The 13,567-nt window shown below is 37.9% G+C and overlaps 1 protein-coding gene across 5 annotated transcripts in view; it reads right to left on the reverse strand.

Moving 5' to 3' along the window:
- The window catches only part of grid2ipb (glutamate receptor, ionotropic, delta 2 (Grid2) interacting protein, b), a 26,452-nt gene continuing 12,885 nt past the window's right edge, over positions 1 to 13,567 (reverse strand). For 4 of the 5 annotated variants that reach the window (XM_083556022.1, XM_083556021.1, XM_083556024.1 and 1 more), the window contains 18 exons: positions 13,149 to 13,234; positions 11,183 to 11,252; positions 10,006 to 10,299; positions 9,250 to 9,401; positions 8,961 to 9,086; positions 8,543 to 8,625; positions 8,307 to 8,451; positions 6,050 to 6,366; positions 5,151 to 5,978; positions 4,986 to 5,073; positions 4,569 to 4,658; positions 3,068 to 3,264; positions 2,798 to 2,953; positions 2,603 to 2,689; positions 2,377 to 2,506; positions 2,155 to 2,273; positions 1,344 to 1,508; positions 1 to 1,209 (listed from right to left, as the gene is read on the reverse strand). In XM_083556022.1, coding sequence (XP_083412148.1) covers positions 1,138 to 1,209; positions 1,344 to 1,508; positions 2,155 to 2,273; positions 2,377 to 2,506; positions 2,603 to 2,689; positions 2,798 to 2,953; positions 3,068 to 3,264; positions 4,569 to 4,658; positions 4,986 to 5,073; positions 5,151 to 5,978; positions 6,050 to 6,366; positions 8,307 to 8,451; positions 8,543 to 8,625; positions 8,961 to 9,086; positions 9,250 to 9,401; positions 10,006 to 10,299; positions 11,183 to 11,252; positions 13,149 to 13,234 — 3,205 coding nt within the window. In that variant the 3' untranslated portion in view covers positions 1 to 1,137. The remainder of the gene's footprint in view (positions 1,210 to 1,343; positions 1,509 to 2,154; positions 2,274 to 2,376; positions 2,507 to 2,602; positions 2,690 to 2,797; positions 2,954 to 3,067; positions 3,265 to 4,568; positions 4,659 to 4,985; positions 5,074 to 5,150; positions 5,979 to 6,049; positions 6,367 to 8,306; positions 8,452 to 8,542; positions 8,626 to 8,960; positions 9,087 to 9,249; positions 9,402 to 10,005; positions 10,300 to 11,182; positions 11,253 to 13,148; positions 13,235 to 13,567) is intronic. The other variant, XM_083556023.1, reaches the window with a different exon arrangement.

A 13,567-nucleotide genomic window follows, 5' to 3' on the forward strand; every position in this document is an offset into this window, starting at 1 on the left:
TGCTTTTCAGTTGTGTTTATTCACAAGATAGAAATCTGACAGCAGAATAAAATGCAGCCCAATGTGGCCAGGAGAAAGTTTAGCTGAAAGAGAACTGCACAGGAGAAATACTGTCCTATTCACAAACAACCTACACACCAACACACCTAAGTCCTAACGTGAAATACGAGTTGAAATAAAACCGAGGGTTAGGCCTACATTAAGAATCATAAAAATTAATTTCCAACAAAAAACCCCAACAATGCTACATGCAAACTGTAGATTAACCTTTTAAAATACTGTCACTGGTTTGAAAAAAAGACACACAAAACAGAAACATGGAAGTTTCCATAAAGACCAGCACTTAGTTTTCCATGCATTTGGATTTAATAAAGAGGCTACTAATAGATTGTTGGGAACACAAAACATCAGGCAGAAAGAACATTTTGAACATTATTTTAAGAAAGAATCTGCCAAGCTGCATAATAATTTACATGTAAACATAAAACAAACAAGATGAAAACACAGGGCCATTTTAGAGACTAAAAACATTTCCATTCAGATATTATTTGTCACAACAACAGAGTTCATAGATGACAGCGTACAGTACTGTTACACTGTACACATTGTCATGCACAGCTTTGCCACTGTTAAAACAGATCAGACAAAATAGGTGGCCATTTTTAGTGTGGCTGGATTTCTTTTCAGCGAAGGACAACGACAACATTAATGCTGAGCAAAAATTAATCGTCTGTTTACAATGTTGATATGCTGCTGACTAACATGATTAACACCCAGCATTCGTTATAATCTGTCTGCTAGTTTTTGGTCAGTATACATCCGTGAAAGAATGATAAAGGTATAGCTGAATGTAGTATCATCAATTGTGCAGGGGAAAGACTTGTAAAGTGCTCGTATTCTTGTTACAGTATATTCTCTTTTAACTGGAAAATCTTTTAAAAATAATGAAATTATATCCATATCCTTGATAATCTTTAATGTTGTATAAAATATATATTCTTTATGATGAAGTTACATTCTTAAGATGTAGGTCATAAACTTTATCTTAGATTAAATTTGGCTTCTCCTGTTGTTTTGTCGAGTTTTTGGCACATGGATTGCCTTCGTTTATGAGAGCAGCAATTCTAAAGCATATTCTCACCAGGCTAAGGGTGAAGCAATGCGAGGGCTCCTGGGGTTTTCTGTGGCCCGCGTCTCATTCAGTGCTCTCTGCAACAGAGAACATTATATCAAAATCACTTTACTATTTTCAGACTGAAAAGGCATTACTTTTATTACTTATTTCATGACTGCATATTATTTTAAGATGCAGAACACTTTCATCATTCCCATGAATTGCTCACTTCAAACTTAGAGATGAATTCTGCAAAGATGCCAAAAAATGCTTCTGTGGTCGTGGACTTGCTGTCTTCTCCAAAGTAAGTGGTGACCTTGGCAAACTCATCCATTGCTTTCTGCTGGTGGGAGTCCAGGGACTGCACAGCAGGATGCGAGTTTTCTAAAAAGCTCTAATGCCAAAGTTAAGAAACCAGTGTACACTTATTCTTTCTCATCTGCATCCCTGAAGGTAAATTTTCCCTTAATATTTGTGTTAAATGAGATATGTTACTATTAAGACTAATCTTGATAAATGAGCATGATGAAGGAGTAATGAGTAAGGAATGAAACATGTCATTAAACACTGGAAAATCATCGTTTTTGTGACGTTATGATGCAACCTATTTTGAAGCAGAGGAAAATTACCAATGTTATATTTCTGTTACAGCACTGTAATTTATTAACAATGTTGAATTTATTAATGAATGTTACAAAGTGCTGACACCTGAGACTCCTTTCACAAATGTTAAATAAATGTCGCCTTACAGAAAAAAATCACCAAATCAACAATTAAACTGGTTTCTTTTGTTAAATATCCGCATATTGTCTTTACCCATTTTAAATAAGTTTTTATAGTTAAGTAAATTTATCAGCACCCGCTGACGCAATAGATTTATCAAGTTCAGATCATTTAGTATCACTGAAAATCTTGCTCAAGCAGCAACACTAGTAGTGCATTAAGCCAAGGACCAGTACTAGAGATTTTAAACTCCAATGTCAATGATATTTAATTGCCTGATGTCCATATTTTTGTTGTGCATTAACAAAAAAGGATACGCTCATGACTGCTGCAAATCGATCTTCTGCTGTGGCTGGGATTTTTAGACAGGCAGTTCTGATGTCCTGGATGGTAGAGTGGAGATCACTGAGGTCTGCTGTAATGGTTCTCTGATTCACTGGGTGCACAGAGTAAAAATATTCAGGCAAACATGACTTATCATGTTATATGTTAATATATGCTATAAATACACTAATATATGGTCAATTAGCTGATTTTACCTTTGGCAGCTAGTGGCACTGTTATAAGCTCTCTCGCAAAGTTTAGGAGTTCAGGAAAGTGTTGGCATAGTGATTTGGCTAGAATATGGAGGAAGGTTGACTTTCCATCAACGGTTTTTGTTGTGCTGAGCTGTGGAAAGAGAATGTTTCAGGACTCCCACAATTTTATAATTAAATAACAACAACAAAAAAAAAAAAACAATTTATGAATTAATATTTACTCTACCTCGGTAAGGAAGTTGATTTTAAAGCCTGTGGGTTTATTTGTCTTGGGTTGGCCATTATTAAGATAGTTTCCCATTGCTAAGACAAACTAAAACGAAACATTAAAATAATTAGAAGAAAGAAATGTATTTTTTATTACCTGATTTGTGTATGAATGTTTTTTTTGTTTTTTTTTTTATCTACAAAAGCATTTTACCTCCAAGATCTTTGCCAGTTTCTTGCTGTTTTTTAGCTCTAGGGAGGCTTTATAGATACACTCATAACCAATTCGCATTTCTTCCGTTTTCTCCTGCAGGGTGGTTTTAAACAGGAGACTCCGCAGTCTGGTTTTATACTCAGGCACTAATAACATCTGCAAGACCCACACAAAGCCATAAGCATACCTAAACAATACCTTATATATTTTAATGGAAGTTGCTGTAATTGTTTTCCAGAAAGAAAAAATTGCAGTAAAAGAAATGTCCACCTGAAGGACAAACTTGTCAGGTTCACTAAGCCTGGCAGGATCCTGATCATACTGCTGGAACTGTTTAACCTCATCATCATCTGGGGCATATAGCAATAGCTGCTTAATGTGAGAAGGCTCCAGACGTTCAGTGCTCATCGTCATGAGGACCTGTCGTAACTCTGCTGGAGACAACTTCAGATGGGCTATGAGGATAGCTGAGGAGAGCAACCGAGAGCAGAGTAAGCACACTTCACCTCTTACACTCACCACACACTTTATTAAAAACACCATACTAATACTTATTAGGAATCTCTCAGAGCAGTTTGAAACCTGCATGGTTTCCACAAGGTGCTGGATATTTTTATGTGAGATTCTGTTACGTCACATAATTGCTGCAGTTTGCATGCAGCACATTCACGCTGTGAATCTCCTGCCTACCACATTCCAAATATGTTCTACTGAATTTAAATGTGGTTACTGGGGAGTGCTACTGAACTACTCTAAACTCACGATTGTGTTCATGAAGTCAGAGACAACTTGTGCTGTGTGAGATGGTGTGTTATAATGTTTGACAAAGCTGTTAGAAGCAGGGTAAAATGTGAGTATAAAAAGATGTATATAGTCAGCATATAAGCTATAGCATTCAAACAATGTCAAATTGGAATTAAAGCGGCTCAATTTGTACCCAAGAAAAACAACTGCTACTCTGACAACTCTGGTCTTATGGGATCATTTTGATGATAGCATGTTATGACGCTACCATTTCCATGTGGTAGCAAAAGATTATCTGGAATTTATTAGACCAGGCAAGGATTTTTCCTATTTTCAGATATTTCATTCTGGTCTTTTCCTATTGTAGCCCTTACATCTGCGAGTTCAATGTGTTGTGTCATCTGTGATACTCTTCTGCACGCTACAGTTTCAGAGAGTGGCTATTTGGGTTAGTGTAGCCTATGTTTCAGTTCAAACCAGTCTGAACATTCTCTTCTGTCCACTCTCATCAAAAATGTATTTTGACTCACAGAACTTTTACTCATTGGATTTTTTTTTGTTTTTGTAAATCAAACAGTCAAATTGAAAAATCACAGATTACCTTATTCTGATGTTAAACATGACCATCAACTGAAGTGCTTGACTTGTATCTGCATGATTTCAAACACTGCACTGCTCTCATAGTATTAGTTGATTAGATGACGGCTTGAATGCGTATATACAGATGTTCCTAATAAAGTGGCACCTGATGGCATCTAGCTAGAATTTCTGTTGTCGTCCTCTAATAATTTTGACAGTTCAGTGTTTTATAGTTGACAATGTAAGCCTAATAAACATAGAAGCCCATGACAGCACACTGACACTAGGTATTCTTTGACATACTTTACTTAACATTTCTATCAATACACTCACACGTATTTTATATTATTATATTGTTAAAAACTTTTTATTGTTTTTTTTGTTTTTTTTTAAAAGGTCAGTCTGCATTCTAAATAAATCTCTGTAATGCAATTCAACTTATACTCACAAGCATTGTAGGCCTTTTTATGAGAGAGAATCTCAACCACATCTTTCTTTTTAAAGCTCTCAGGTAGAAAGGTGGGTTCTGGAAGAGAAACTGACATATTTAATTACATTGTAAGGATCAGTTCTCCTGGAGCCAGCAGTGGAAACAATAAATGGGACATTGTAAGAAAAAAGAAGGATGCCGAGATGCCAGTGAAGGAAGGGAGGACACTGTGAATGGACAAGACTATAAGTGATCCATGAGAAATGGTAATGGTGATGAGCTGAAAAAGCACAAACATAAACAATAAATATAAAATATGTACATTAGGTATCGAGGCAAATGTTATATCACAAGATGAAATCATAAAGATGCATGGGTGATGTTTCTTAATAATGGTACTTTGACTTAAATACATGTGACACTTTTTAAACTTACTAGAACCTGTCTGTGTGCCAAAGTGCAGCTCCAGATTGAGGTATTTTACCATATCACTCAATTTACCATAGTCAGGGTCTTCTCCAAGCTGGCAAACAAGAAGAAAGGTTAATTATCAGACCATCATGCTTAAATTGCATGGTGCTTTCTGTATATCTAACTAACCTGTCCCCAGATAGTGCCCTCAGAATTCTCCACCTGCTCCCAGCGAAGCCTCTTCACACTCATGTGGTTGGTATCTGAAGACTGAGGGCTTGGTTTTGGCAGAGGTGGGGGCTCACATGGTGGGGGCAGAGGAGGTGGGGGTGGGGGTGTTATCTTTGAGATGGTACTTTCATATATCTTATGGCTAGACTGTGGTGAATCTCTCTTTGCTTTGGGCTGCATGGCTGAGCTTTGCTGGCTCTGGAACATGGATTGGGTGCGGTGCCTCAATGGGGGATGTGAGGATTTGTGGGTTGACTGAGAAGATGTGTGAGGAGGCTGTGGGGAGGTTTGAAGAGGCTGAGTGGATGTGTGAGGAGGCTTTTGGGATGGTTGAGGAGGTTGTGGTAATGTGTGGGGGGAGGAATGCAGGATAGGGTGGGCTTTTGGTTGGTGATGTTGGCTGGCATGAGCAGAGGGCTGAGAAAAGACCTTTCTGGGCTGTGTGTGATGGAACCTTGTCTCCTTGCATGTAGGCAGCACTTGGTTAAGAGATGGACGGTTGGCGAGGATGAACCGGGGTGGGGGTGGTGGAGGAGGTATGATGGGGTGGTTTTGGAAGGCAGGAGGTGGTTGAGGCAAGTGTTGTGGGGTGAGGCAGACGGGAGAGGGTGTGTCAGTGAACTGAATGGGTGGGGGTGGAGGTGGTGGGCTACGAGGAGGGGGTGGAATCTGCTCCGATTCAGATGAATAGGTTAACGAGCTCGAATCCTCACTGCTGTGATCCTCACTGCTTGCGCTGCTTGCTTGGCGAGACAATACATTATCCTGTTCTTCCTGGAAACTCATCTGTCAAAAGATGAACACACTAGTCATATGTCTGTATTTATGAACTATTTACTTTCGTTAAGCACACAAACCTCTTCATAGTCATTCTCTCCTCCCATAAAGTTATCCACAATGTTGACTCTGTGGCCAAGCTGTTCACTCAGGGCATCCAGGAATTTGTCCGTGTCTCGGCTGCGTGGGGGTCTGGAGAAGGTGAAAAGCTTTCTTCTACGAAGCTGAGGGCTCGGAGCCTCATCTGAGTGCTGAGGGGAGGTAGGAGGGCTGTCAAGGCTGACATAGGGGTTAGAGTCCATGCTTCCAGGAGAAGGGACAGTCTGCTGGTAGAGGTCATACTGAGGACTGGTGCAGGGCTCCTTCCATGTCAGAGACAGGCCTGACTTTCGGTTCCCTGTATGAAACAAGTTATTTTTAAATGATGGATTATAGATTATTTCCATATGTATCTAGCAGCCAATCAATCAATCATTCATTCATATATACAGTGGGGAAAATAAGTATTTGAACACCCTGCTATTTTGCAAGTTCTTCCACTTAGAAATCATGGAGGGGTCTGAAATTGTCATCGTAGGTGCATGTCCACTGTGAGAGACATAATCTAAAAAAAAAAAAATCCAGAAATCACAATATATGATTTTTAAACTATTTATTTGTATAATACAGCTGCAAATAAGTATTTGAACACCTGTCTATCAGCTAGAATTCTGACCCTCAAAGACCTGTTAGTCTGCCTTTAAAATGTCCACCTCCACAACATTTATTATCCTAAATTAGATGCACCTGTTTGAGGTCATTAGCTGCATAAAGACACCTGTCCACCCCATACAATCAGTAAGAATCCAACTACTAACATGGCCAAGACCAAAGAGCTGTCCAAAGACACTAGAGACAAAATTGTACACCTCCACAAGGCTGGAAAGGGCTACGGGGAAATTGCCAAACAGCTTGGTGAAAAAAGGTCCACTGTTGGAGCAATCATTAGAAAATGGAAGAAGCTAAACATGACTGTCAATCTCCCTCGGACTGGGGCTCCATGCAAGATCTCACCTCGTGGGGTCTCAATGATCCTAAGGAAGGTGAGAAATCAGCCCAGAACTACATGGGAGGAGCTGGTCAATGACCTGAAAAGATCTGGGACCACTGTTTCCAAGGTTACTGTTGGTAATACACTAAGACGTCATGGTTTGAAATCATGCATGGCATGGAAGGTTCCCCTGCTTAAACCAGCACATGTCCAGGCACGTCTTAAGTTTGCCAATGGCCATTTGGAAGATCCAGAGGAGTCATGGGAGAAAGTCATGTGGTCAGATGAGACTAAAATAGAACTTTTGGGTCATAATTCCACTAAACGTGTTTGGAGGAAGAAGAATGATGAGTACCATCCCAAGAACACCATCCCTACTGTGAAGCATGGGGGTGGTAGCATCATGCTTTGGGGGTGTTTTTCTGCACATGGGACAGGCCGACTGCACTGTATTAAGGAGAGGATGACCGGGGCCATGTATTGCGAGATTTTGGGAAACAACCTCCTTCCCTCAGTTAGAGCATTGAAGATGGGTCGAGGCTGGGTCTTCCAACATGACAATGACCCGAAGTACACAGCCAGGATAACCAAGGGGTGGCTCTGTAAGAAGCATATCAATGTTCTGGCGTGGCCTAGCCAGTCTCCAAACCTAAACCAAATAGAGAATCTTTGGAGGGAGCTCAAACTCGTGTTTCTCAGTGACAGGCCAGAAACCTGACTGATCTAGAGAAGATCTGTGTGGAGGAGTGGGCCAAAATCCCTCCTGCAGTGTGTGCAAACCTGGTTAAAAACTACAGGAAACGTTTGACCTCTGTAATTGCAAACAAAGGCTACTGTACCAAATATTAACATTGACTTTCTCAGGTGTTCAAATACTTATTTGCAGCTGTATCATACAAAAAAATAGTTTAAAAATCATACATTGTGATTTCTGGATTTTTTTTTTTTAGATTATGTCTCTCACAGTGGACATGCACCTACGAGTACAATTTCAGACCCCTCCATGATTTCTAATTGGGAGAACTTGCAAAATAGCAGGGTGTTCAAATACTTATTTTCCTCACTGTGTATGTATGTATATATATATATATATATATATATATATATATATATATATATATATATATATATATATATATATATATATATATATATATATATATATATATATATATATAAAATGGACTTAATTATATTTACCTTTCTTCCAGGGAAATTTTATTAGTTATGTTTGTACCATACTTCATCTCATGAAGCAGCACTTAATCATTTAATTTCAGAGACAGTGGGTGGTATTATGAGTGTACCTTTTTTAGTATTTGTGAAGGAGAGAGTGAGTGCATGGCTGTCACCATGGCTCATGCCCTCATTCCCGGATGTTGAGTTACTCTGCAGAAGCTTGTTGTTCTTCACCGTGTACGCACTCTCCAGCTCTGTGTACACTCCTGATATCTACAGGTTTTTATGTGGTTAGATGACAATGGCATGAGTAAAAGCAATTGAAAATGCAAGAGGTACTTGGCAAGTGCTGAAAGGTACCCACATGGTTCAAATCTGGGGACTCTGGAAAGGAGGTCCCATCGCCACATTGTCTTTCTCCTGGTGTTGCAGGCTCAGTGAAAGTCCCTGAGGAGAAAGATCACTTTCCAGCACACAGTACCCCAAAGCAAGCTGACAGCCTCCCAAAGAAAACACAGGCACAAACAGCAGTTGTTTGTGATTCACCATAGTGGTGAGGTGTTTTAAATAGGCAAAAAAGCTGCTTGCAAAATCAACACATAGCAGCAGTCTTATTGAACCATAAACGTTAGTGGCTAGTTGTTTAAGGCTCCATAAGAGAAGGAATGATTCTACAGCATGATGTAAAAATGAAGATGGAGACACCATTGCTAATATGAGCCAGATCTACATTTACGATCTACATTTACTAAAGCCTCCAAACTGATGTATGTAAAACATACCCATTCCTAGGTGAGTGCCAATGATGCAATCATCTGAGCTTCTTTCTCTGACACTGTTCCGATGGGATGTTCCAGTGACCCTCATGGAGCTGCTCCGTCTGTGATTTTCTGTGCCCAATTCAGGCTCTGCCAACACACATACACACACATGGAAATTAAATATACAGTATCACTAAGCAAGAAATAAAACATTCCCAAAATATAAGGTCTACTCTTCATGTAAGGAATAATATGCATGCCTATTCCTCAGCCAAGTCTACACAGACACACAAAGGTCTTCAGTGCACACCTGTTCCTTTGAAGCCCAGGAAACGAGAGATCTTGCTCTTACAGCGCTCCTGCTCCTCACATGTCAATAGTTGATAGATAAAGTGCCAAATCAGCTGCTTGGCAGGAGTGTCCAGCACAGGAAAAACATCTACGATGAGTGTGTCCACATTCCTGAATTTCAGAGAGACATGCGAGGCATTTAAGTGACAGTAAAGCAGCACTCCCTCTATGCTGTCCATGTGTAACAGCAAGTCCTATAGAAAATCCAAGAGAACCCACGCAGAATGTTCTGTATGCGTCTATTTGTGCCATGAGCTGGAGCTATTTTTAAATGCTTTGCACATTTATTTCACCACTCTGAGACTGAAGGAATGTTCCAGGCTTTGACATATGTGCTGAAAAGCATGTTACTCCCAGTGAGTGTTAATTAGTTGTCTATAATAGACTTTAAAAGTTATCAAAATGTGTTGTGGAATTATAATATAATGCATAAATATATTTTTTGGAAGACCGGATGCAAAGTTTGGAAATCATATTTCGTCATATCTGAGTCTACAAATTAACTAAGATGCAAAAACTTTCTCCATAACGCAGAATATACCAACCCATATAAAACTGGTTATATAGACTTTAGTTTACAGTCTGTGAAGTTCCCCACATATGTAAACATATTCATACAAGTAGAAAAGTTCATTAATAGGAAAAAGCTGTCAAAATCCATGCCATATTCCATTTGGTGTAAGACAGCACATATCAAGATGCAGGAGACTGTAACCTGTGCTGAAAGAAGGTCTCGAGAGCCTTGCAGATAGTGTATCTCTCTTGAGTGGTGAGAAGGTGCTCAAGCTGCTGGCTAAAAGTGCGGCCATGCACGCGGATGCTAGGAGGCAGTATCTCTGCTACCCACTGCAGAGAGCTGAGTGCAGGTGACTGAGAGCAGGGAACTGAGGGAGTCTCCTCAGTTTCAGAGTCTGATGGGGAGTATAGTACAGGCCCCTCTTCCACCACCAGGGTGGGATTGGCACCGCTGCCCTGCAGCATTGATACCACCTTTTCATGTGAGCAATTCCTACAAGACAAAATTCAAAACATGAATGCTTGGCTTTATTTGCTTAATAAATCTATTATTATTTGAAAGCAGGTATTCTGGGAGGTATTATTCTAGTATAAGTATAAATTATAATTAATAATATTAATAATTATTAATAATCACTGATGATCACCTGATCATCTACATTTCTCAATCATAAAACATTAACAACATAAAAAGCAAAAAGAAAACAAAAAAATTAATTATCCAATCAGATAAATAGAAACACAAACTATGGTAACATAGACGTTATACTAAAACACTCAGCATAGTTGGGAGAGTTGCATTTTGGGTAATATATTATATAATATATTAACATCACATGATTTCACAGGCTCATTAACCAGCAAAATAAAATAAGTAAAAAAAAAAAAAACTATGGTAACGTAGGCAAGGCAACATAGAGACATTCTCTCACTGAGGAAAATCACTTTGTGCACTTTGCAGTAAAACTGAAGCAGGTCCAGTATTAATAAGCATGCAAATTTTTTTTCAGAAAATGTAAATTCAAGTTATTATTATTACTATTAGTTTAATAGTATTAGCTTATTTAGCATCATGTGTACATTCCTATTACAAAAGCTCAGTATTCTTTGATTTATTGAATGCTTATCTTAAACCAAAGAGTACAAACATATATATATATATTTTACATCTCACATCAAACAAAAGTAATTATTTTCAGCTCAGAGATCCAATAATATGGTTCCAAACTGTGTTTACACCTATCCTTAGAAGATTTGCTCACAGGACAAGATACTAATCGTATACATATACAGTTAAATACTACAGCTGAATATATATTTTTTATATTAGCTCACTTTTTGTCTTCTAAAAAGTTGAAAAGTCATCTGGAAATTACCTCATATCCAGCCCATTAAGAAACAAAATGCGATCTCCTGGTTTAAGTCCACACTCCTCAGCAGGGCTATCTGGAGTGGATAAAGATACAATTCATTAATAATGCATAGATTCCTGATATGGTTGTGTAATGTTAAAAGTATATTTATCAAAATAACCCCCTGTATTTTTGCTTTAAGTGCCATTGACTTTTTTTATATTATAAAAGAATAAATGTGTTTCTTGCAATAGAGCAGCATGCTCTGAATAATACAAATTATTCAGTTACATCAATTATTTAACACTCCTGTTTCAGCGCATCTGCTGCAGTCCCCTCTGACAGCATTGGAACAACAAATCCGATTCTATTGTTTTTGATATAAACACTAAAGATATTTGTGTTTGAGATGAAAAGATGAATATTAGACAAACGTTTAGAATTTCAGTCCTAATTTCAATAATATGGTCTGTTAATAAATTGCCTTGGTCAGTATAAAAAACTTTCACAGACATTTGTTGTGTTGGCAGTTTGTTTTGGGTCAATGCTTTCTTCCAAGTTCCATAAAATTAGACTGGATGTGTTTCTCTGTAAACTTGTAGACAAAATGTTTTCCACACTTCATCACAAATATTTCTTCTTCATGTCCATTGTTAAAAGTGCTATACAAATAAATCTGAATTGAATTAAATTGTAGACTTCGAGTTTCTTCTGCTGCTAGCATTACGTTATGCCAAAAAAAAAGAATAATTAGTTAACTTGTACAAGAAGCAGACCTGCAAGCCCAAACCATGGCAATACCTCCATGGGTTTGACCAAAGAGCTTGTATGTTTTGAATTATAAACAGATTAATTCTTTCTCTACACTTTGGAATTTCTATCACATCTTCTGTTTCATCTGTGTATTTTCTTCTAAATTCCTACCCAGCTTTCTAATTTTTACTGCCATTAAGTGGTTTACATCTTTTGATATGGCCTCTACATACTTCTTCTAATGATGGATTGTCATAACCTCATCCATGACTTGTGGAGGTTTTTGGTGACGTTACTGACTGTAGGTTTTGGGTTTTTCTTTACAGCTCTTCAACATTTCGGTCATTAGCTGACACTGAAGCGACCTGTTCAATGTCTAATTGTGAGTGCAGTTTTTTTTTCTTTTTCAGTATATTCCATATTGTTGTATTTGCTATGTCCAGATATTGTCCAATGGCTCTGATTGATCCCCCTTTACCATCTTAAAAGTTGCTTGCTCTTCACCCATAGACAGCTCTCTGTTCTTATAGTGGTTTATCCTTTTTAGCAACAACTGCAGTCTTTATAGGCAAAATCCTGGGCTCAAACCAATAGTTGTCACTCAACACTATTAATTGTACAACAAAGTACACAACAGGAAATTTCTCAGCCCCATATTTTCTGATCATTTTAAAAAAGGGTGCCATGTTTTAAGTTGTTTATTTTAATTTAATGAACAATGAAATTATTTTATATTGTCATACATTTATCTTTTCTCAAATGAAACTATATAGCAAAAACAACAACAAAAAAAGATTTACCTTTCAATTAAAATACAATTGGATGGAACAAAGTAAAATGTCTACTTATGCATAAACTCAGTATTAAGTCTAGGAGAGTTTGCTATTACGATACTAGACGCCTACAATATTTCCATAAGCAGCCCCACGTGGCTCAGCTGAGTCAGTGCTAACTAGGTTCTAACCAGGCCTGAAGTGGGCGATTATCGTCATGCAGACACTCACACATTCACCTCCCACTCTACAGCCCCTCACACATCCACACTTTCATACACAGTGTAGACCTACCCGACTCAAATCACAACATTGTCACAAAACATTAACTGACTTCATGAGTACACCACTTAACAATTCTATTAACGAAAAGTCTACTTATATGTTCTCATGACTTTTGATTTATTTATTTTTTGATAATAGCTCTCCTCTAAGAAATAGGTCAATTGTAGTACATAGTCTACCTGGAATAACAGAGTCAATCCACACAGGAGCATGGCCTCTGAGTGTGAACCCGAAGCTCTTCTTTCCTCTGTACACACGGATAGTCCTACAGAGAAAAAAACATCAGTAGTAAAATTGTACACTCTCAGATACTGCACTAGTTATGTAAATATAATATGTGTTGATATAATAAATTGATTAAAAAAGACAAAAAAAACAATCATATTTGAAATTTTCTTTGTATTTAGGCAAACTTGTATGCAAATTTCAGGCTAATTTAAACAAAAAAGTCTAAAAAGGTCAGGTGCCTATTATATTACATTTGATATACTACATGATATACATCTGTGACAAATATACACCTCATAAATACCATCATTCAAAAAAAAATTGTATTATTATTGCTAAAATACATGCTGATTTTACACAAATATCTATA

The sequence above is a fragment of the Silurus aristotelis genome (genome assembly GCF_946808225.1).
Source record: "Silurus aristotelis genome assembly, chromosome: 12".
Lineage (NCBI taxonomy): Eukaryota > Metazoa > Chordata > Actinopteri > Siluriformes > Siluridae > Silurus > Silurus aristotelis.